At 28.2% G+C, this 23,150-nt stretch overlaps 3 protein-coding genes across 4 annotated transcripts in view; 2 read left to right on the top strand and 1 right to left on the bottom strand.

Moving 5' to 3' along the window:
- Positions 1 to 23,150, top strand: part of LOC136983663 (stress-induced-phosphoprotein 1-like) — a 42,555-nt gene that overhangs the window by 5,920 nt on the left and 13,485 nt on the right. The window contains exons 2-6 of the mRNA XM_067280471.1: positions 11,334 to 11,441; positions 15,556 to 15,682; positions 15,871 to 15,973; positions 19,656 to 19,776; positions 20,321 to 20,323. Of these exons, the coding sequence (XP_067136572.1) occupies positions 11,418 to 11,441; positions 15,556 to 15,682; positions 15,871 to 15,973; positions 19,656 to 19,776; positions 20,321 to 20,323 (378 nt within the window). The 5' untranslated portion in view covers positions 11,334 to 11,417. The remainder of the gene's footprint in view (positions 1 to 11,333; positions 11,442 to 15,555; positions 15,683 to 15,870; positions 15,974 to 19,655; positions 19,777 to 20,320; positions 20,324 to 23,150) is intronic.
- On the top strand, positions 1,082 to 2,844 carry LOC136983661 (adenosine receptor A2b-like). 2 transcript variants are annotated; one of them, XM_067280468.1, is made up of 2 exons: positions 1,082 to 1,416; positions 1,518 to 2,844. In XM_067280468.1, the coding sequence occupies exon 2, from the start codon at positions 1,520 to 1,522 to the stop codon at positions 2,702 to 2,704; it is 1,185 nt and encodes a 394-aa protein (XP_067136569.1). In that variant the 5' UTR covers positions 1,082 to 1,416; positions 1,518 to 1,519; the 3' UTR covers positions 2,705 to 2,844. The 2 variants fall into 2 exon arrangements, with proteins under 2 accessions (XP_067136569.1, XP_067136570.1); XM_067280469.1 differs by having other exon boundaries at positions 1,082 to 1,442.
- Rsph9 (Radial spoke head protein 9) lies at positions 2,850 to 8,320 on the bottom strand. The gene is made up of 4 exons (XM_067280470.1): positions 8,087 to 8,320; positions 7,835 to 8,009; positions 3,239 to 3,491; positions 2,850 to 3,153 (listed from the first exon to the last, which is right to left on the bottom strand). The coding sequence occupies exons 1-4, from the start codon at positions 8,311 to 8,313 to the stop codon at positions 2,993 to 2,995; spliced, it is 816 nt and encodes a 271-aa protein (XP_067136571.1). The 5' UTR covers positions 8,314 to 8,320; the 3' UTR covers positions 2,850 to 2,992.

Below are 23,150 nucleotides of genomic sequence, written 5' to 3'. Positions count from 1 at the left end.
TATTATGTACTTCTGTCTCTGGCGCCGCCCGTAATTAAATTGTTTAAAAGAACCCCTTATCGATCCTTAACTACGATGACAACTGACAAAATTAATGCTCGAGCCGGAACAAAAGTGGTTATTACTGCAGTTTATCTTAGCTGAAAGCGATACGTTTTAGTAAATTCGACATACCCTTCAAACTCGAGTAGTCTGTAAAGGTTGCTGAGTTATCCACTAAAACTGGGAATTTATTATTTCTTTGTTATAAGAGAAGATGATGTTTTCTTTATTGAGGGATGCTGCCGTACTGATAAAACGTACAGTACATAAAGTGCCGTCGGTAGCAATCTAGTCGTAAGGTTACAGATGGTGTTGTGGAAGAAAGTAAACTGATACGTGTCTTAGAATGGCGCGCGACAAAGTGCAACCGCGCATATCCCCGAAATTCCTCATCTGACGTATGAGACAAGTGATTTTTGCTGCAGTATTCAACGATGCAGAAAATCTTTCGTTTCGAACTTTCTATCGATTTTCCGTAAGTGCCACAAGGCGTTCGATATAATCTTTTCTTTCAAATGAAATTTTCCTTCGAAGTTACTTATATTTTTTTTTTTTCTCTCCTTCAAAAGATTAGTATCGAATTCGGAAAAAGTCGCGATTTAATGTCCGGATAACTCTTTTAATACAGTATATTACCCGATTTTACGTACGGGGTTAATGGTGACAGGATTGTAGTTACTGTCTTCCTCAGGAAACAAGGTCGTAAAAGTCATTTTAACCAAAGCTCTAGTCGCACGTCCCAAATCTTTCTCTTACGCAGCACCGACCCAATTCGAAAATGTAAGAGTCCGGATAAGTTTAGTTTCTATAACAAACTTCATAATAAAGCTGCGGATTCTTTTTAAATAAAGTAATAAAGCCGTGCAAAGGGAAAGAAGAATTTTTCTGTTTTTTTTTATTATTTTTTTCCTCGTGGTATTGTGATGCAATCGACTCTTGTTGGCTACCGAAAGGCGGCTTTGACCTATTTTTCACTTGTGTCTGTGGTCACTCAGCCCGCTTCGATAATTTCTATGAATATCCAAAACGATTGGCTATTAAGGTCACTATTTTGTAAAATACGAACGATCACCTCGTTTCACTAATAATAATGATTTGCATTGTTTACGGGGAAAACTTTCGAAAACAATATTTGTTATCCTACTGTTAAGCGGGAAAAGATCAAAAAATATTCCTCCTTTTATTATTATTATTTTTTTAAAATCGCTTTTTAATTAAATAAACGTAATTTTTATAAGAATTCTTTATTTTAAAACAAATAAATAATAATTAATTGTCTAAAATGGAGATAAAAAGCCGAGAAAACTGGAATTCATTAGGCCTATTTTGATATGGGTCACAGACCTATATTATAATTTCCTGAATAAAGAAATGGTGTGTAACTTATATATATGTGTACCGTACGTGTCATTAGTTGTTCGCATTCACCCCACCCAAGGATGAGAAAATTTAAATTCTGTTCGTTTTCTTTACAGAAATGACAACGGGAAATATTAGCGACCCGCCCTCAATTCGTAATATCAGTGATGACTCTTCGACAGTCGATGCCATTTTATCACCCGCCGGTCCGTGGGATTCTTTGGGATACGTAACGACAGCGGCCTTACTGGTCTTCGTTCTATCACCGCTTATCATCTGCAGCAACGCATTGTTAATCGTGGCAATCCACAAGTTCAAACGCCTACGAAATCCCAGTAATTATTTCTTGTTGTCTCTAGCTTCTGCAGATTTGGGTGTTGGCTTATGTTTACCTTTTGGACTTTACTTTGAAATATCCAAAGACGAAGAAATTGGTGATCTTCTGTGTGTCTTCCCGTATTGTGTTCTCATTCTTCTATGCAGTGTGTCATTGTTGAGTATAACTGCCGTTGCAGTGGATCGTTACACGTCTTTGGCATCTCCGCTACGTTACAACAACATTATAACGCATAGGAGTGTGGGAAGATACGTTAGCGCGTTTTGGATTTACTCGTTACTAACCGCTTCCGTCCCAATTGTGGCCTGGCACTGGCAAGATCAACTTGCTGCTCGCTGCTCCTTCAATGTGATTTCTTATAAAGTGCGTATCTTTCTATTTTGTTTTCTATTTGCGCCATGTACTCTTGTCATCGTGGGATGTTACGGTTACGTCTATGTGATAGCTCGTTCCCACGCTCGTGCAATATTTTCGGTAGAAGTATCGTTTAGGCAAAGTCAAGCTACGGGAAGTGGCGAAGCTCGTTACGGAAGGACACTGGCAGTCACAGTAGGACTATTTTTGCTGTTATGGTGCCCGTTTAACGTTTGCATACTGATAGGAGATATTGGTATACACGCAACATTCTTTCTAGGACTTTTACTCCTATCTAACAGTGCGGTAGACCCGTGGATCTACGGTTTTAGAAATGCCGAATTTCGCGCGGCGTTTCTTAAAATACTGGACGATTTATTACCAAAATTAAGCAGGACTCTACAGAAGCATTCTCCTAACGGTGCAGCAGTTACGAGTTACGCTTCCAATATTCGTTTGTGTGTGACGCCTCAACATCAACAGCTTACGACTGTCGGACAATGCAGTGCTCATCTTCAAGTACCTGAAGCTGTTGTTGAAGTAACAACAGTTACAAGTCCGTTTCTTAGTCCCTCTTCAGCGAATGGAGCCATTGCTGCAGCTCAAGTGTAAATAATAAAAAGCCAATTCTTTATTAAATGTTCCTAAAAATAAATGTCGAACAAAAAATATATATATATTTGCTTTAAATATGTTTCTGATGAACAACGATATTGTTGATACTTAGTAAAATAAATTAAAATATTTACTCATTTTTCCTCTTTATTTAACAGAAATAAGAAATCAGTACACTTAAAACTGCAAGGGCCACTTGGAGCCATAAATCGAATACATTTTAAATTATAAAATATTTATTTATATTCTAAACATGTTTTATTCAAAGCATAATAATATCGAAGCTCAGAACATGAATTGCAAATCATTGTTTCGTCTCCCGTCTCCTATATACAACTGGGAGAAGGACTTAGTTTGAATTTTATGATAGAAAACCATACCGGGCCAAAGGTAATTCATGATCATTATGGAGCTATGATTCGGTGTTAGACGAACCATCCACTGATCTAGATATTGCAATTTTAATTAGTCGTAAGGCTATATTTATAATAATCGCGATTATGGAGATGTATAAAGTTACAGTCTACTAACCAGGTATGATATCTTCTGTAATTGGTTGAAGGAATTCTAGATTCTTCCATAGTCGTCCGGTCCAAGATGTGGCAGGCTTACGCAGATGAACGTAAGACGATGCACGAATGGCCATATGTTTAGAAAGACCAGAAAAAGAAGGATTCGGTTTGACTGTGCCATCCACTGTTTGAATGTAAGCACCAATAGGCGCTATAGATACCTCGTCTTCCATCATTGCAACTACTTTTGCAATTCTTTCTTCTTCGTACATCTAAATTAACAAAAAATACAAGAAAACTTTATCGAATTTAATGTAAAATTCTACTTCTCTACACTTCCGGTAAAACTAGAATTTCTTTGTTGAACTTATGATTTTACAATGACAATAGCCTGATAGTCATTAAACTACAACCTTGTTAACGTAACTGATATTAATCGGATAATTAAATAACACGGAGGTTTATTGTGATGGAAATGAAGTTGGCAATAAATAAAACGGGTTTTTTGAAAGATACAATAGAATGCAGAAGGCCTACATAATGAGAATCTTTCTTCGATCTAGAAGGATGCCATTTTGTTAATAGAGGACTTTAGAAGTTTTGAATCACTGCTTTAGTATTTAAGAAAAAAAATCTATATGAAATTATTAATAAAATTAAAATTTACAAAATAACAGTGGCAGATCCAGAAGAATCCAAAGGGGGGCTAACTCAAAAATATTTGAATAATTATAAGTACAGGTACCTTTTATTAAATTAACACGTGCCAGCCGGTATTCGGGACGGTCCGATAAATCATCATGTTTTTAAAAAACAATGATTTTTTTTTGCGTATGTGTCAATGAAAAATCTGCAGCTCCTCGTGGATTGGCCCCTACAAAATAAAAATTAATATCGTCTCTCCAGCTTATAAGTTTATTGCACGCAAGCACTTTCGATCCAGTCTACACCATCTTACAATTAAAAGTTACAATTAAAATCACGAAACAATAAGGAAAACTTCATAAAATCTGAGAATAAAAAGAGACAAATAACAGAAAAATATATGTTAGATAAACTGAAAGCCTTTTCTTTATAAGTTCAAAGACATCGTGAAAATTAACACAATGCTTTGTGATACATAAATTGCTCTGGAAAGGAACTATCTTACTTTCGAAACATAGAAGTGCATGACTAATTCATCACTATAACCCATTTGTTAAATTTACAGGACTAAATTATGTTTCGGTAAGAATTTTCTATATAATTCTAACAGTTAATATTATTTAGTCATGGTTTTTAACAGGACATCGAAACAATAGATAGTATGTAAGAAAACAATTAACTTAGTGTTACAATAATTCATTTTAAATACTTCTAACATTTTCACTTTATAAACACCTCAAGTGTCTCACAGAGAAAGAACAAAGTTATTGTTCCGTTTAAGAACAGAACTAAATACAAAACCAAACTGAATTAATACAGGAATATAAAATGTCAATTAGGTGTACGAGTGCAACACAAATATTTAAGTTTTACTAATATAAAAATTGAAAAATTAAATCTTAAAAGTTGAAGAGAGGAGAAATTAAATTAATCTTCTCGACGTAAAGATTTAAATAATTTGATTCAAATTTAATTATTTTAAGATTTTAATTCGCCCTTTTTAGTGTAGATTATTATATAAATGGGTTAAGCCATTTACTATATACTGTATATAGTAAATGGCTTATATACAGTACTACTGTATATAAGCCATTCATATTGTACTGTACAGTACATATTGATATACAGTAGAGCGTCGATAAGTGGAACGTCGGTAAGTGGAATGGCCGGAAAGTGGAACGATTTTCAGTCGGACTGTGTCGTGCTGAATCGAATGTTTTTGATACTAAATTTACTTCTAAAGTATAATTTTCATGTTTTTTATATTCTTTAATATATTTATTTTGTTTGTACAAAATGCAGAAATAATTTTTAACGATACGATAGCCTCGATGATTATTATAAAAATTTTCGTTAGGCTTAAAATCGACGAAAATTCAACATGAAGCGACACGCAACGGAGAAAAATTCAACAGGAAGCGATACGCAACGGAGAAAAATTTGAACATCGGACAGGTTAATGTATTTTTTCGTACAAAGTCGGAAACTGGAACAAATCATTAACTGGAAGGACCCCAGTCCCCAATTGGTTCCACTTATCGACGCTCTACTGTAATAAATTTTTGTATTGTACTGTGCTGTATTTTACTGTATAGTGTATACAATGTATTTATATAGTAAACCAAGCCCAAATTATGTATTAATAATCAAATGGTAATGCCGGATTAATACAAGATGGCGAATTAATGGCCTATCTTTAGTCCAAGTTACGTAATATCTGTATATTTAATTAACTAACTTACTGCCGATGAATCAGGCGTTATTATTTGTATATATATAAATTTAATAAAATAAATTTTCATATTAATTAAATTTGACATTTCTAAAGTTTTAACCAAATGAATATCAATTTTAAGAATACAATTTTATTATTGAAAGATACGAAATTAGGTAATATAGTTAAATTATTTTTGTAATACAGTCGAACTTCTGAATAACAGCCCTGAAAGCGACGTAAAAAAATGGCCGTTGTTCGCAGGTGGTCATTCTTTGGAGATTACTTTATATGTTTCTGAGAAAATGGCCGCCATTTAGAGGTGGCCGTTATCGAAGATTCAGTAAATAAATTTCATTAAAATCTTAAAATTTTATTTGATTAACAGAATACGCTTCTAAATTTATTAACGTATTATTATTAAACACTTTTAAATAATTATTATAATTATAAATATAACTTAATATATAAATATATAATTTAAAATTATCATTAACATGTATTCAGAATAAGTAATGCATTAAAATTCAGCTAGAGTGACTAGTTATAGTGTAAAACTAGCTCCAGATACCATGTAACAACCAGTTGTCCCATTAATAATTTCAAAACCTCACATCAAACCAGCGCCATTTTTTTCATTTTATTATTATTCTTTTAAATTCTATATGTAGAGCATTTATCAGCAATTTTGATCTAGATGTTAGAACAAATACAATCATAATATATATGTTTTAAACCATTATTTAACTCAATTACTATTGTTCAACAGATGACAGAAGTGAAAATTATTTTTATTATTATTTATCCTTCTTCAATAACCATTATATTTTCTGAAAATGTTTTGAAAATATTTAGAACTTTAGAGGAATGTCTTAAATTATTTCTGGATTTTTATAGGAAATAATAATAATAATAATAATAATAACTGAGATGACAATTTAATCTTTCAACTAAGTTTCCTTTTTATTATATTTATAATGTATTAAATTCTGAACATCAAATGCTCTCCTACAGATTTTGATGAAGTTAAAACATTTTATATGTATGTAAGCATCCGCATAGAATTACTTAACACAAACATACAGTGACTCAAAGCCAGTTAACCGTAGAAGTCTAGAAAAAGCCTATCAAAGTGCTTTAAAAAAGTATTATAATTTGTTAAACCATTCCAATATGTGTATTGAGTAAGACAAGGCTTATTAACTAAAGTAATAAAGTATTTAAATAAGAGAAATTTAATTTTTATAATGATTAATTGACTTTTGGACCATCTATATCTATACAAAATCAACAAATACATATGCATATATTCTGTACATACTTGTGTATGTGTGTGTGTGTATTAATATACAGTCTGTAAATTTATAAAAAGACTATACAAATTTATCTAATCCAAATCAGTAACAATGATAAAATATTTTGTAAAAGTTTACATAAAAACAGATAAAATAGCCAAGTGTATTTTTGAAAACACTACTTGTTTCCAGACAAATAAATAAATAAAATAGATAAAATAATAAACAAATACACTTCTGTCTATATTACTCAAATACAAAATATTTTATTTTTAATTTAAAACTGATATTTTTTCCCCTTCTGAATCTAACAATACAATTTCTTAAGCAGTTTTAGATGAATAGGTGAACACATGTCTTTACTCCATCGCGGAAAAAAATATTAAAGGGAAAATATTGATACATACTTATGCCGAAACATGTATTTAGTCAATATGGTTATGAATCATTGTGAACCGAAAGGAATTAATTCAGTAAAACGACATTCAATACGCAATGATCTATAATTAAATCCATAACATGTTCCTTCGTAAGTGTTAATATTTATCCTTTAGCATTTTTTCCACCGATAGAGTAAAGGCATATCTTCACCAATAAATATGCCTAAATTCTTTCACGCCTACGCAAGACAAGGCCCCAGAGATAGTAGCGCGTTATACTTTCAAGGGGCTCAGGCAAATTTGAATTAGGAGGCCCAATGTACAGCACAGTGTTTGACTTCAAGTATTTTTCTTCGAGGGTTTTTTTTTTTTTTTTTTTTTTTTTTGAGAGAACTATTTTCTTATAAAAGATTGATTTGTCAATTTCATGGGGTCCCGTGAAATTGCCCTTAGGATGATGCGCCACTACCAGGAGAGCGATTTTGATTTTTCTCCAAGCAATACAAATATAAGAAATTTAAATTATTTGCTTATATCTTATTATAAATCTTACAAATAACTTATTTTATTAAAGTTTCTACCGAATTTTTTATATCTTTATCTTCTTCTGCATCTTCATCTTTGACTTCTCTCCCCGACTGATTCGAATCGATTTTATAAATATAAGAAGGATATCCGATGAAAGTAGAATTGATCAGATTTATATCAAACGTATTGTTAGCAATAGGTAAATCGTTCCAGTTCAAACAATCAAAACTGTAACCAGGAAAAGAATTGATGTTAAGGTGGAAAGTATACGAACAATTTTTTAAGTCATACATACAATGACTTACCTGTAATAAAAGCTTTTATCTAATAAAATATCTTCACCTCTTCCTATAAGGATATAATAAGTGGCATTCTTACCAATAATTTTCCCCCAAAATTGAACCAGCTGAAAATTTTTCTTTCCTTTTATTACTTCTAAAGAATTAGCCAGAGCAATTCTCTCTTCTAAATTCAAATGAGATTTCCAAATACTAGACGTGTTAATATCGTCTTGTAGTTCAAATACGTTCATTTCGTTTTTTTTTAAATTCAAATTTTCAATAGGAAAAAATTTTAGAACACGTCGAATGTAATTGGTGTATTTTTAAATATTCAAAATACTTTCTTCGCTATTATTGGTTCGATTCAAAAATTTACCCGCTGCGTCGTTTGTTAATAGTTGAGTATTTTAATTATTAAACAAGTGTTAATATACGTGATATTATTGTTATTTGTTTTAAAATATTTCCGATGTCATTTAAATTATTACTTAATTTCTTGTATTTAGAAAATATTTGTGACGTCAAATGAGTATAATCTATCGTATGGAAATTTTTTAGTAAATCTTATAAGTATTTTTTGCTGATAATATAAGCCGGAAACATCTGTTTTATTAAAAAGAAATTGCTGGATCAAAAGAGATTTTTGGATGGCAGCACTAAATTTTTTAAAATATTTATATTATTCGAAAGTAACTGACGTCTAAAAATTATTGATTTTGCAATCTTTTAAAATATTAATTATTAATTAAATTTCTGTATAATGCTTGCAAATTTTAATATTAAAAAAATAATAAAAAATTCGTTTGCGAACACGTGTGACGAGATCTCGCGTTATCTCGATTTTCTTAATAGCAGACTGTTTAAAAATATTAAATTTTTGACTTTCAGAATATTATTATTTATATTTTTTAAATTTATATTACTTTCTTATTATAATTTTTTTATTTGTTTTGAAATTAAATTAAAAGTTTTTACACGTTATAAAATTTTAATAATTTACATAATTTATTTTAAAGAACAGATTCATTATTTATTCTTTTGATACATTTATTTTAATAAGTTAAAATTACATATTAATGTCATTGAAAACAAACATAAATTTATTAAATGTTAATTTTTAACTTTAAATATCTATTGCCATCTGGTGGAAGAGAATGAAAATTTTTATTTTTATTTTACTTTATTTTACTAATTAAACAGTTACATAAAAGTGACTCCAGTACTAACTTGTTAAAAAGAAAAACAGCAATAAAACACAATCAGAAACTTGTACGGTTTTATTATATCACACTACCGAAAATATCTTTCAAGAATATAATTTGTATAACTTGTTATTCCCGAAATTTTAATATTACTTTTGCAATAAATAGCAAAACAATAATATAAAATTAATTATAATAAATAATCAATACTTTATTTTGTAAAAATCATTACTTTTCAATTTTAATTTAAAAATAACCAAAAATAAATTAATCTTTGAGAGCGCCATCTGGTATATAAGAAAAACAAAAACAAAATCAAAATTTAAAAAAAAAATATTTTTATTAATAGTTAAATGTTATTATTATTTTGAAAATTTTTAAATTAAAAATATATTCTAGAAAAATTATTGAACAGTTTGAGTTTTGAAATAAAACATAAATACTTTATCGACGTTTTTATACCGATTATTTTTCATCAATAAAATATTAAAAATAATAAATTTTAAGAAATATTTACCTTTATTCCATTTAAATCTGTCTTTTTTTTAAATATATATATATAAATGGAAATAGATAAAATAGCCAAGATATATATATATATATCATTGCATTTCTAATACACATATTTTCAATAGAATAATACCTACAACTTCGACAAACCATGGCAGAATCGAAGCGATAGACATTTTATATAAAGTATGTCTTTCAGAATGATACATATCCTATGATACGGCATTATTTTTCAAGAAATAACATTAAAATTTTATTTATTTTATATATTTCATCCTCAAAAATACGAGCGCCAAGCAATACGTTATTCAAAATATTTTACATTGTATATTATTCTTCTAGTTTTAATAAATGTAGATTCAAAAAATAATGATAATATTTTGAGATACACAAGAACATGATAATCAAGTCTATAATTGACCTGAATTTTCTTTTATATTAAATTAAGCTGGTTTAATAATCCGCATTAACTGTATTGATAGATCAAAAAATTAGATTTTCCCTTGAGATAGCACCAGAAATTTTTTCCACCATCCTCCTTACATCTTTCTGAATCATTTTTTTTTTTTTTTTTTTTTTTTTTAAATTCTGAATTAATTCTTTTCCCGATTTTTCTTAATACCATGTCCTCTGCGATTTACTAATATGGAGACTTTAATTCCTCTTTCATGGCTCGAATCTTTTAATTAATTTCTTCTAAGATTTTTTAAGATATTAATGCATTTGTTAATATATATTTTAAAAATATATTATTAAAATTTTAAATAAATTTATTTTTCGCTTAATTTAATTGGCTAATTTTTACGCAATTTAGCTAGATTGTTAGCGAAATACAGTTAACTGCCTTTTGGGCATATTGTATTTTTTAAAATATGTTTTACAGATTAAATTTTAAGACGACATTTTCTTTATCGTTTTTCTTAAGTATACGTTCGGTCGATATATTAATTTTAGTTTATACTTTTACTCATATCCGTTCTAACTTTAGCGCCGCCAGCTGAATGTTATCGGGTGTCGAGTGGTTAATCAATACATTACATTAATCAATAAATCATTAAAAATAATTTATCATTGAAAATAATGAATATAAAATTATTTAGAACCATAAATAGCCATTTTTTTTATTGCAATAGATAAATACATAAAACTAAGCACGCGAGATAATTGGCATCGTTTTATAATTAAAATAATTTACGCGACAAGCTTCCGAGTTAAACATATTAAGTAAATATATAATTAAACTAAAATTATATTTGATAATTAAAAATGCCAAAACGGGAATTAAAAAAAATGTAATTTTCCATTAATAGATCTTTCCGTACATATTAATAACCTCAATGTTAAGAGATATATTAAGAAGCAACAACACGCTAGATCGATACATTTTCATAATTATTTAATTCGTTATTGGTAAAAGTTTACTTTGTATTATTATTACACGTAATTTATTCGGGCTTATAATTAAAAAATTTTTAAAATATATCCTATAGTTAATTGTTTATATTTTATTATTAAAAAAATAAATTACAAAATTAAACTTGAAAATTTTCCACCATTAGAGGGCGGTCGATCGGTCGTCGTACAGTCGTGTGTGCTGCTCGATCTTCAACGTGATTCTAAAAATTGTAAAAAATATTTATTAAATGGCAGATTCTGCGAAAAAAGGGGTGAGTTTTGTATGGTTTATAAACTATTTTCGTTTCGTTGTACTATTTTATTTTTTTTAATTTTTGTTTAAATAAATGTGTGTATGTATATACAATTTCTTCAGTCATCAAATCAATGACGTCAGTTTTTATCGAATTTTTTGATTGGTTGTAGCATTCTGTATAGCTATTCGTGTTTTGTAATATACATTTATTGTTGTTTACGTTTGGATTAAATATTTTTTCCATTTTTTTAATATTAAAATTCGAATTTCTACTCCAGAAAAAAAATTAAAATGTTTACGTTTTTATCACGTTAACCACGTGCTCTTTGGTTAATTTATTAATGGTAAACACGTGACTTATCAGGGAAAGTTTAGATCCAATAATAATCTAGTAATAACAAACATGTACGTTTAAATATAGAAGAAAAGTTAATACATATACATAAACTTTTAAAGCATGTTTACATCCATTTTTTTATCCAAATTCTTTGCATATTTTCATCATTATTCTAATTTATTGCATGTTTATTTTACATACAAAAAATATTGTCTTAAAAGACAGAGACAACTGTCCATAAAAACACACACCGTAATTAGAAAGCAAAACAAGTTAGTACCTAGAACATGGGAATTACAAAACAGGAAGACAAAGAAACATTAAAAAATACTATAATATAAAAATAATCATTGTTACTTTAATAAAAAAAGGAGTAAATAATAATGTATTATGACAAAAATATAATACTTTAATACTCTGTTAATTATTTGTGTTACGTATTTGTTAAATATTTTTACAAATGTTTATTTAACTTTAAATGGATGAATTGATGATTTCTGAGAAAGTTTTAAGTTTTAATTTAAACATAAACTCAATTCTTGTTTATGTTCTGAAGTCTGTATAAAATATATTCTCTGATTTTATGATTTACAGATTTTTTTTTGTTTTGTTTTATTTTAATTATCATAACTTATCATGAAAATTTATAAAATTTGGCATCAGTATTGAAATAATAACTGTTAAACTGTTTTAAACATTTTTTATGTAAGCTGAAGATGGCTTGATGCAGAGCTGAAAATGTTTCTCATTAAATATCTATTAGTTACCAGAATTAAACAGTTTAAATGTGTTAATATTAAAGCATATACTCAACAATGAAAAAATTATGCATTAAATATTTTTATAATGTTTTGGAATTGAGTGATTCTGAATTATATTTAAACATTATATAACTGAAGAATATAAAACAATTAATAGCAAATCTTTTTATATATTTTGAAAAATAATAGGAATAGTAGCCTCTAATTTTGTTTTATCATCATCCATCAACAATATTTTCTGTAATAAAGTTGGTTCTATGAAAAATTTCTTAGAGTATGAAGATAAAGATAAATCTAAAAATGTTGCTAATACATAAATATTTGTTATTGAATTTGTTTAAAAAAAAATAAAGCATAGCCAAGTTTTTATTACTAAAAAAATTATTTTCTTTCTTAATTTACTTACAAATCATTGCCAATGTTAGTAGTTCGCATGGTTTAGGAATGACAAAGTTAATTGTTAGCAGCTGAGTTCAGAAATGCACTAATTTAACCTCAGATACTATTGATACAGTTTATTTTTTTAAAAAAACAGTGAATTTAAATAATTATTTCTGATGAAAGTAAGCAGGATATGGTATCTAGTCAAAATAATAATACTGGTCAATATTAATATTATTGCCAATTATTACAGAAATTTTAGGATAACTTTGTGTTACTGATTCTGAATATGGCATTAGTTTGGCTAGATTGGCTGTAGGTTTTGAGATTGCATGTCCCATTACAAGAATAAGTTATAGATTGTAGATTGAGTGAGGTCCAGAGCTCAAAGCACTATGACATGAAGAATTTATCATGTACTTCACAAGAGATTACTTTAGAAGCTTTTCTAAACGGACTTCTAAAAAAAAGATGGATGACATCAAGGTTGAGTTCTTTTAGTATATAGTATTAATACTTAAAATAAACAAGCTTTCGTAATTACAACATTCCATTATTTTGAAATATAGTATATATCATTAGCTTGGTGCTGGCCAAGCTACAGGTTAAAAATATTTTTTGAATAAATTCTATTTGTTTCTTTTCCTTAAGCAAGCAATATGTTTTTTGTTGAAATTGATAGTCTCAACTGCCTACTGCCTAAACATTTGCTTATTATGGAATTTGAACTGTCAACTCTTTCCATAACGTGAATATGTACTGGATAAATGTACATGTGACATAGCTAGATAGCTCTGATTTGGAAGCCCCCAATGACTATTCCCAATTGGTTTGATGATTAATAATTATTGCAGTTGTAACCTAAATTTAAATATGTCTCTAGATCAAAATCTGGATTCTGAATGATGTAACATCATTATCATCAAGTATTACATGAAAAGTTTAGGTTTCAGTCTTGCTCTAGGCATGTGTTTTTCAGATATATTAGAGTTAAATTAATTCAATTATAGTACATAAAAAATTTCCAGAAAAAGACAATACATTAAAATTTATTGTTTTGTCTTCTCTTCACTCATCAGGAAATAACATTCTTACATCAGAGTTGACCTTACCTGTAGGCTTTTTGTCCACCCAGATATAGCCATTAATTAATATTTTTAGTAAATGATGATATGTCTATCAATAGTTTAAATTTTATAATTATCAACTTCCCTAAACCCGATGTATTGAATACTAAGCCAAATGATTGCCGTAATTAATTGGGCTATTAATATGTTATAATTAATAATTAGAAACTAAGTAGTTTGGTACTAGAGGTAGACATTAGGCATGATAAGAGATGGATTCCTAGTGTCTACATCTAGTACCAAATTACTTAGTTTCTAATTATTAATTATAACATATTAATAGCCCAATTAATTATGGCAATCATTTGGCTTAAATTTTATAATTCTTAAATCATTTAATTAGATCAGTTGTAGTCTGATGAACTTTTGACAGTTTTTAACTATAAGAGGGTAATTAATAAATAATAAAAATTTAATTCAGGTATGCCAGATATTAGAAATTTTAGGCTTTTATCTATTTGAGAACATCCTGCAGTTACTTAAAAATTAAATACCTCTCTTTCTACCAAAAAAAAAGTAAATAAAAAAACTAACAAATAAAATTATGTGGATTTTACAGAACTAACAATATTTTAGTAATGATCATTTTTAAAATTAATGATACAAAGATGATGTATATCTTTATCTAATGATATATGATTAAAATCTATATATGTGTGATTCAGTTGGAGAATATCTCTCTTCTGGCTTTGAAAATCAACCAGAAATTATCAAAGGATATGTCTAATTGATTGTAGTTTAGTTGCCAACTCTTGGTTTACAATTTAAAAAATATAGATTTTTTACATAACTAGAGACTTGCTATTAAGATATTCATTAAATAATATGAAATTAAAAGTACAGTAAGACCCCGCTCAATGCTGCTCGATATAACGTGGTCTGCTCAAAGCCTAAAAAAAGCTCAAAATTTACGCTGGTTTTAATTTTACCCGGAATTTCATTGATTTGTAAATAATCGTATTACGTATGAATCAATGAAATGCCGCGAAACACGGACCAATCAGCAAAATATGGCAAAAAGGTGTAGAACTGGAAAATAGAGATTCTGAAAACGAAGAACCCAAAGAATTTCTCTACAGATTTTCATAGTAAAGTTTGGTAATGATAATTGAAATCGTTGATCAAATTGTAGCGAATAACCCAGATTTTGAAAGGAGTGCAAAAGAAAAACGAGGCGTTTTAGATGCGATCTTAAGAATTTCAGAAGAACCAGGACCTTCGTCACAAAAAATGAACTTTACATTTCTGTGTGCACATGTTAATGTGTTATTTAACATACATTATTATGAAAATTAATACAAAAATAACCTAAAATTAAAGTAAAATCTGTTTATTTTTGGTCGTGTGTTCACCTATTCCTATTTACTCTGTTAGAATGACCTCGTTTAATGCTGTTTTGCTTAGTGCTTTGTCATCTAGAAAATCATCCCCGCGTTAAGCGGGGTCTTACTGTATATTATTATATCAAAAGTGAATATAATCATCTTCAATTTTAATATAATTTAAGAAAATTTATTATCTTAGGCTCTAGAAGAGAAGACTGCTGGTAATGAAGCCTATAAAAAAAGAAACTTTGATTTAGCATTACAGCATTATGATAAAGCTATTGAACTAGATTCAACAGATATGACTTTTCTTACTAATAAAGCAGGTAAGTCTTTTTAACTATTCTCTATTGATATTCAAAATAAATATTTAAATTAAATACAGTTTTCTGGTAGTATTGTGTAATATTTATAAATTTTAAGGATGAATACTTTTACTTGCTCTATAAGAGGAAAATTAATTTAAAAAAAATAAAACTAAGTATTAATTTAGGTATTGAATTTCACATTACAGCTGTTTATATTGAACAGAAAGAATATGAGAAATGTATAAAGGAATGTGAGAAAGCTATAGAAGTTGGTCGTGAAAACAGAGCAGATTTTAAGATTATTGCAAAGTAAGTTTGCTGTTTAATTGAAAAAATAATTAGTTTTTTGGATAATCTTGAAGTTGATTTGAGAAATTTTTTATATCAGCTTAATAATCAATTTACAACAGACACAGAACCAACTTCTGGTGTGTGTAATACTAAAAACAAACCCTGCACAAACGTCTGTGCAGTGTTTGTTTTTTGTATTTAAGAACTGGAAGTTGGTTCTGTGTCTGTTGTACATATATCCCAGTGTGGAGTGGTGTATATATTAATAATCGATTTTAATAATAATGATAATCAATGTAATAATAATTGTAATAATAATACATAATCTAATTACTAGTTTTCTTTTATAATCATTAATTAGTAAAAATGAGTTTTAAAACATTTCAAATATTAAAAACAAATACATTTTACAAATTAGACTTTTTACTGTTTTTAAATGTTTTCAAAAACAATTTTCGTCATAAGATTCTGAAAAACTAACTAAAATTCAAACCACATCTTAAATAAAATCACTCTGACTATTAAAATTGAATCTAAAACGTTTGATATATAATTTAACATAAGTTACTTAAATGTACATAGAGGTTGGTGTGGTTTTAATCAGAATATGGTAATTTATCATAAAGTCAACAGAACTATCAAATTGATCAAATGGCTTTTTGTAAACATATTTGAATAATTGTAAATAAATAATTAAATATTAGGTGATCAAACAATAAGTTTGTTAGAAATAGACTTGGCAATATTGTGAGTCAGATATGCTTGTTATTGCCTTGCTATATATAAGAATCATTTCTTTAAGATTCATTTACTACAGACTTGAGGAAAAACATTTGAAACTTCTTAATTAGAATTACCAAGTTTATTCCTCACAAGTAAACTGCTTGTTTGATCATTCTGTACAACAGATATTTCAGTGGTTTTTTTTGTAGAATATCATATTTTCAAATATCATGTAAAAAAAAAAACATATTTGAGAATGTGATATTCTATGCCACACTGAAAAGTTATGATATTTAAAAGAATTATATAAAAATTTACAAAACTTGGCACCATGTTTATATATGAATAAATGAGATAAGTAAATTCTCTCTTTTATTTATATATAAAAGTATTTCAGATAGTTAACTACTGCCCAAAAATTACTAAAAAGTATGTTTTCTATCAGAATTTCTATGTATTTCTTAAATTTTTTTATTTTAATCTTTTGGTGTATTAACATTTAAAAGCAAGGGACTGTCCATTAATTTTGTGTACAATTTAAAAAGAGAGGAGATCATGAAAAGTACATTATTACAGACAATGATATTATTGTGCATGAAGGAGGGGATAAATGCATTGTCTGTGTGGACTTTTTTTAGTGGTATTAGTAGCATATGAATTTGCTTTTATAAGCCTTCTTAATAGTCATGTGAATTAACTATCAGTTAAGAAATATTTGCAGAACTTTTTGTCATTTTTTCAATGTCAGGGTGTCTATGAACCATTGTACACATAATTAAAGGAAAATTTACCAAAATACATCATTGTACAGAACAGGAATAGAAGAGGTCAAAAGTGGTTCAAAAACTGTACATGTAATTAATAGATAGCCTCTAATTACTATATTTAGATCTTTTCTGGATGTTTTAAATATGTGACTTTGTTATACTAGTATTATGAGTACATTTTGGGTGACTACTTCACTTCAGTGCCATAAATTACAAATAAAAGTATAAGCCATAAACAATAAAATAATATGACTTGAAACCAAAGTTTATAATTACATAATCTGTGGGATTCTTTCTATACATCGAAGAAAAAAAAGAAAGTTGCAAGTGAGGATAAAAGTACATCAGGCAGTGATACAACTACTAGGATACAGTGATTCAGCATGCTATCAACATACAAAAAATAGTAAATGTAATAATGATGTAAACAATGTCAATATTAACCATGTAGGAAAACATGTATAAAAGAAACTTTAAGAACATGTAAAAATAATAAATGAGAATAATATCAATTGTAATATAGGTGTGCAAATTGATAATTGTTGGTATAATGTCATTATTACCGAATTTAAGTCAGAAGTGAACACCGCAGGAACCGGTTTCAGATTGGACAGCGTCAATGTAGAAATTTTACTTGTGGTCTTGTAAAAGTTTGTGATTGAAAGCACTAAATTGGTGCATAGTAAGAATCCATTGATTATGTAATTATAAACTTTGGTTTTAAGTTATTTTAAGTTTTAAGTATTTTATTGTTTTATGGCTTATACTTTTATTTGTAATTTATGACACTGAAGAGGGGGTAGTAACCTGCAATGTATTTGTCAAATAATTAATAAAAAATTTTGGTAAAAAGATTCATCAGTTGTTTCACCTACTAGACACTTAAACACCAGAGAAGAAAAAAGAATGCTGCATGATATAAATTTTTATAAAAGGCAGCTTACATTTAAAGTTAAAAAAAATAACAACAAGAACTAATTTAAATAGTACTTTTGTTTTTCTTCAGAATTTTTTTAACCTGATGAGCATTTTATTATACAGGGCAAGTAAAAGGTGCTTAATACTCTTACAAAATTGAACTGAGTTGGATAGGAAAATTTTGCAGAACTTTTAATCAATGACATTCCCATGGAAACCGTGTGGTACTTGCACATTTTTCATAAAAGTTTCAAGAGACTTATCTAACAAAGATAAGCCATGAAGATAGGTGTCATATAAACACCTGTCTCCACACTTAAGGATGATCTAGGTTCATTCCTCACTCACTACTGGTATTCCAGTTTTGTTCAATAACACCTGCAAAAGGAGAGATTGGTTTTGTAACTTTTCATAAATTAAAATTAAATGGAAAATAAGCATACCATTGCACTTCTCTCAAAATTCTAACCTTATTTCATATAGTGCATGATTCCATTCTCATTTAAAAATTTATGAGATGAATTCAAGATGGCTACTGTCCAGTTGACTTGCATAAAGATGGTTAACCTAGATATAACCTATATAATGTTTCTATCACGTCAAAATTTCTGCTGCCCAAATAAGTATTGTTTTATAAATGTGTTAAGTAACTTTTCACTCGGTTTATATACAGCGTAATGAATAATTATTTCTATGACTTTGTCTTAGTTCAGTTTGTCTTTTTAATAGAAAAAAAAAATATTTGAAAAATAATCTAGAAGGAAAGCATATTTTATAAGTCTTAAAATTAAATTTTTGAAAAGTACCTTTGAAAAACAAACTCTTCATTTTCAGAATACTAATTTAATGGCATATATGAAATTTTTCACACTTTGTTATGGATTATAATTGAGCTGTTTGCTGAGTGTTATAATTTTAAGACTAATAGAAGAAGGTTGTATTTTATTATTATTTTTAAGAACATTAGGAGTTTACACTGAATTAAACAAACAAAAAATTTGTAAGATGATCAGTTTTACTTAAAATTATCTATTACTTAACCATTACTGTACCATATAAAAACATTTTTTATTTGTTAATATTCTTAAAGCATTTTTATGTGTGCATGAAAATATACAAGTCTGTTTTTGATTATAATTATTTTTATATTCGTACAATTTAATCATTAAAATAAGCATGGAATAATACACTAAATGTTAACTAAGTAAATAAATAAATACAATGCTTATTTATATTTGAGCTTTGCTTAGAAATTACTGTAAAATAATTTAAAAAATGAAACAACTTTTCAGAGCTTATGCCCGCATTGCATTAGCTTATCGTCACTTGCAAAAATTACAAGAAGCTAAAATATATTATCAGAAAGCCTTAGCCGAACATAGGACTCCCGAAATCTTAACTAAACTTTCTGAGGTAAGAATTTTAGATTTACTTAAATGCATAAATTAATTATTATTATATTGCTATAATTATATCACATTCTTTATAGAATGTGTTATAAAAATTAATTATTTTCAGATGTAACAGTTTTTTTATTAGAATAGAAATATTTTTACAAAAGAAACAAATAGTTTAAGCATTACTATTATGATTGTAGCTTTATGTTTAGCTTTTGAAAATTTATTTGTAAGCATTATTTTTCAGTATAAAATTTATTTCATTTTTTTCCTTTTTCTGCCTTGTGGATACTAAGAGAACCTTTTTCTTCACATGTTAATGGATGTGAAGAAAAAGGTTCTCTTGGTGTCTTTTTACCAATGTTATCAAAATTAAAATGAATAGTTGATTATAAATATTCAAGTAGAATGTTTATTACACAGTTTGTTTGAATTTATTAAGTATATGCAAATTAATTAATAAGGTGCTATCATGGATCGATGACCAGCTGGCCGAGCAGTTAGGGCTCTGGAAGCCCAGGATTGATCCAGATAGGTTGAAAAACTTGTGAATATTTCAGGTGGTGGTCCATTTGGATATGTTTAGCTCCATCCCTCACCACACAGCTGTCCTATTATGAGCCTGGTCGAATCTATAATGGGCTTGCTGAAAAGAGACCCTCTTAGTGTCCACAGAACAGAAAAAGCTTAAAAAGGAAGTCAATAAACTTATTACCTGAAAATTATAATTCTCTATATTATGCCACATGTGTAAAGATAAATATCATTAATTGGTTTACATAAAAGACAAAGTAATTTTATTTACAATTCATACACTTCCAAAAAATTTTCAAAAATGTTTGTTTAAACTACGAATTATTTAACAATCTTGATATAGGAATCAATGTTTATTTTTATACTTGTTCCTTTAATCGGAAATAAGTAGCAGACTTTTTGGTCATTGTCATTATATTTTTAAAATTATTTTCAATAACTGTTGGATAGAAAGTGATTTTTGGCTTTAGAGATATTATTTACATTTAATCGAATGTATTTACAGTTTTTAGTTTAAAAAGTATAGTAAAACTGTGATATATCTTTTAGCTTTTAAATATATAAACATCCTGAAGTCCAATATTAGTCCTTACATAAAAGTTGAACAGCAAATTATATCTGTATTTAAAATTCAGCACTTTTTCTAGATCAACTATATTCATTTTTTATATAAGGAATGAATTTGGCTGATCTAGAAAATGACCAAATGTCACATTCAAACAAATAATGAAATTATAAAAAGATAAATTTTGAAAAATGTGTATAATTTGAAAACAAACAAAAAATAAGTTGAAGTCTTCTAACTTCTTATATTGGGTGATTGTAATTAAATAACTTGTATTCAGTGCTGTCTAGAGAGATATTTAGCAGCCCAAATGTGACCAAATTTTGTATGTCCACAGTTCAAAACATATGAAAGACATTTCTGTAAAAAAATTAGTACTAAAACTTGCCATTATAATACTTTTGGTACTGCAAGCAACAAAAAAGCTGTTTCATTTGTTGAGACACTTAAAAAGTGTGGTTATCAAGGCTATGTTGCAAATTTGGCAGCTTTTGAAGACAATAGCATATTGCATGTGAGAAACATCACAGAGAATTAATTATGATTGCCCTTTGAACATACTATTTAGCATCTCCAGAATGAGAATGACATGAGCAGTATCCCATGCATCAGTAAGATCACTATATAGCGTGAGTATCTTGTACAAACAGAATATTTGTTGCTTGTAGTGCTAAAAGTGATACAGTGCATTTTGGTACTAGTTTTTTTTTTGTGGAAATGTCTTCTGAATGTCCCAAAATGTCACCACATCAAATTTGGTTCCATTTGTTTGCTAAATATCTTTCTAGACAGTGTTGAATAGTAGTTTAATTACAATCACCCGAAACTCACGCACACAATGAAACATAAGTGAAATAACCCTTACTTTAAAGGAGAGGAAGAGCCTTTTGTTTTTCTCTGATGATTATATCAGTTTTCTTTTGTTACTTTTTTTTTTTGAAAGATTAACTCTGCTTTTGTTTAATTGTGTTTCCATGCTGTGAGAAAGACATAGAAAACCTTAAATTCTTTTTTGTGTTTATCTTCAAATAATTATATATTTTTAAATGAAATTTTTAAAATGGATTTTTAGTATTAGATAAATTTTCATTGTATGTCTGCAATTGCAATATAATTTTGCATATTTATTTTGTATGAATAAAAGAATTTTTCAAATTTATCAAATGCAATGATTCTTTTTCGTTGTTACAAGGGTTTTTTTTAACCACCATTGACCCAGAATAAAAAAACAAGAATGAAGAACAAAACCACTTTATTTGTAGAAGGTAGTTGTCACCTATTTTTCTACATAATTGCCTTGTCAATTCAGGCAGATATCATACTATGACATCAGCTTTTGTATACCCATGTCAAAGAACATTGCCAGCAGGCCATTCAGCCACCCTTTAATGCGGTCAATCAGCGGTATATATAGTGAACCTTGAAATTTGAGGAAACTCCTCACTGAGCTCAGAAATTGTAAACCGACACCTTTCTTGCACCAATTGATCCACTTTGTCTACCAAATCGTCAGTCATCACCCACTTCCTCCCTTGATCGCCCTCATCATGGATGTTGTCATGTCCTTGTTTGAATTTCCTGCATCATTCACGAAAACATCCGTAGCTCATGAGGTTCTCATCATACACATTACACAGCCTTCAATGAGTTTCACTTCCATTGGCCTATAGATATTGAATTACTGCTCGTACTTCATAGTTGGCGGGAGACTGGATTGGCGGCATCATGTTTACGTGTTTACTGCAGAGTAGCAAATGTCTAAAATAGCTTGGCACAACGCTAAGTGGTGAGGGAATATACTACTCTCTAGGTATGCACCCTGTCCCTGTCTCACATGCTTCCAATTTTTTTTTGTGCATTAGTGGAGGTTGGAAAAAAATAACCCTCATATTATTATTTAAAATAGTTTAAAATAAACTAGAAATTTTAAAGTGTGAATTATAACAGTGAAAATGGTATTGATACCTCCTATTTATTTGTCTTTATTATAATTATTTTTAAAAAAAGCTGATCTAGTTAATTTGAAAATTTCTATTGATGATGATGATTATAATGATTATATAGTTCATTGTTATAAAGTTATTATATAGTTTTGTAGCAACAATTGCAAATTATCAAAATATTTTGCTTTTAATTTTCAAGAAAGCCTTAGAATTTCAAAGTAAAGTTTGATAATGTTATCAGTTTTGTTTTGTTATTTAAGTCATTTGAACAACAAAGAATTGATTTAGAAAAAATCTTTTATCTCTCTCTCTCTCTCCTTTGTTAATAGAACAAAGGAGAGAGAATAG

The sequence above is a fragment of the Centruroides vittatus genome, unplaced genomic scaffold (genome assembly GCF_030686945.1).
Source record: "Centruroides vittatus isolate TY-2023 unplaced genomic scaffold, ASM3068694v2 contig_884, whole genome shotgun sequence".
NCBI lineage: Eukaryota > Metazoa > Arthropoda > Arachnida > Scorpiones > Buthidae > Centruroides > Centruroides vittatus.
The sequence above is the reverse complement of the archived record's forward strand: the minus strand, read 5'-3'. Positions and strand labels throughout refer to the sequence as shown.

Bases quoted from the DNA above. Each gene is read 5' to 3' on its own strand.
- Rsph9 (XM_067280470.1), bottom strand. From the start codon at position 8,313: ATGAACGTATTTGAACTACAAGACGATATTAACACGTCTAGTATTTGG. The intron at 8,010-8,086 runs GTAAGTCATTGT...TCCTGGTTACAG, and splicing joins GATAAAAGCTTTTATTACAG to TTTTGATTGTTTGAACTGGA. The intron at 3,154-3,238 runs GTTAGTAGACTG...TGCAATATCTAG, and splicing joins TACAGAAGATATCATACCTG to ATCAGTGGATGGTTCGTCTA.
- LOC136983661 (XM_067280468.1), top strand. From the start codon at position 1,520: ATGACAACGGGAAATATTAGCGACCCGCCCTCAATTCGTAATATCAGT.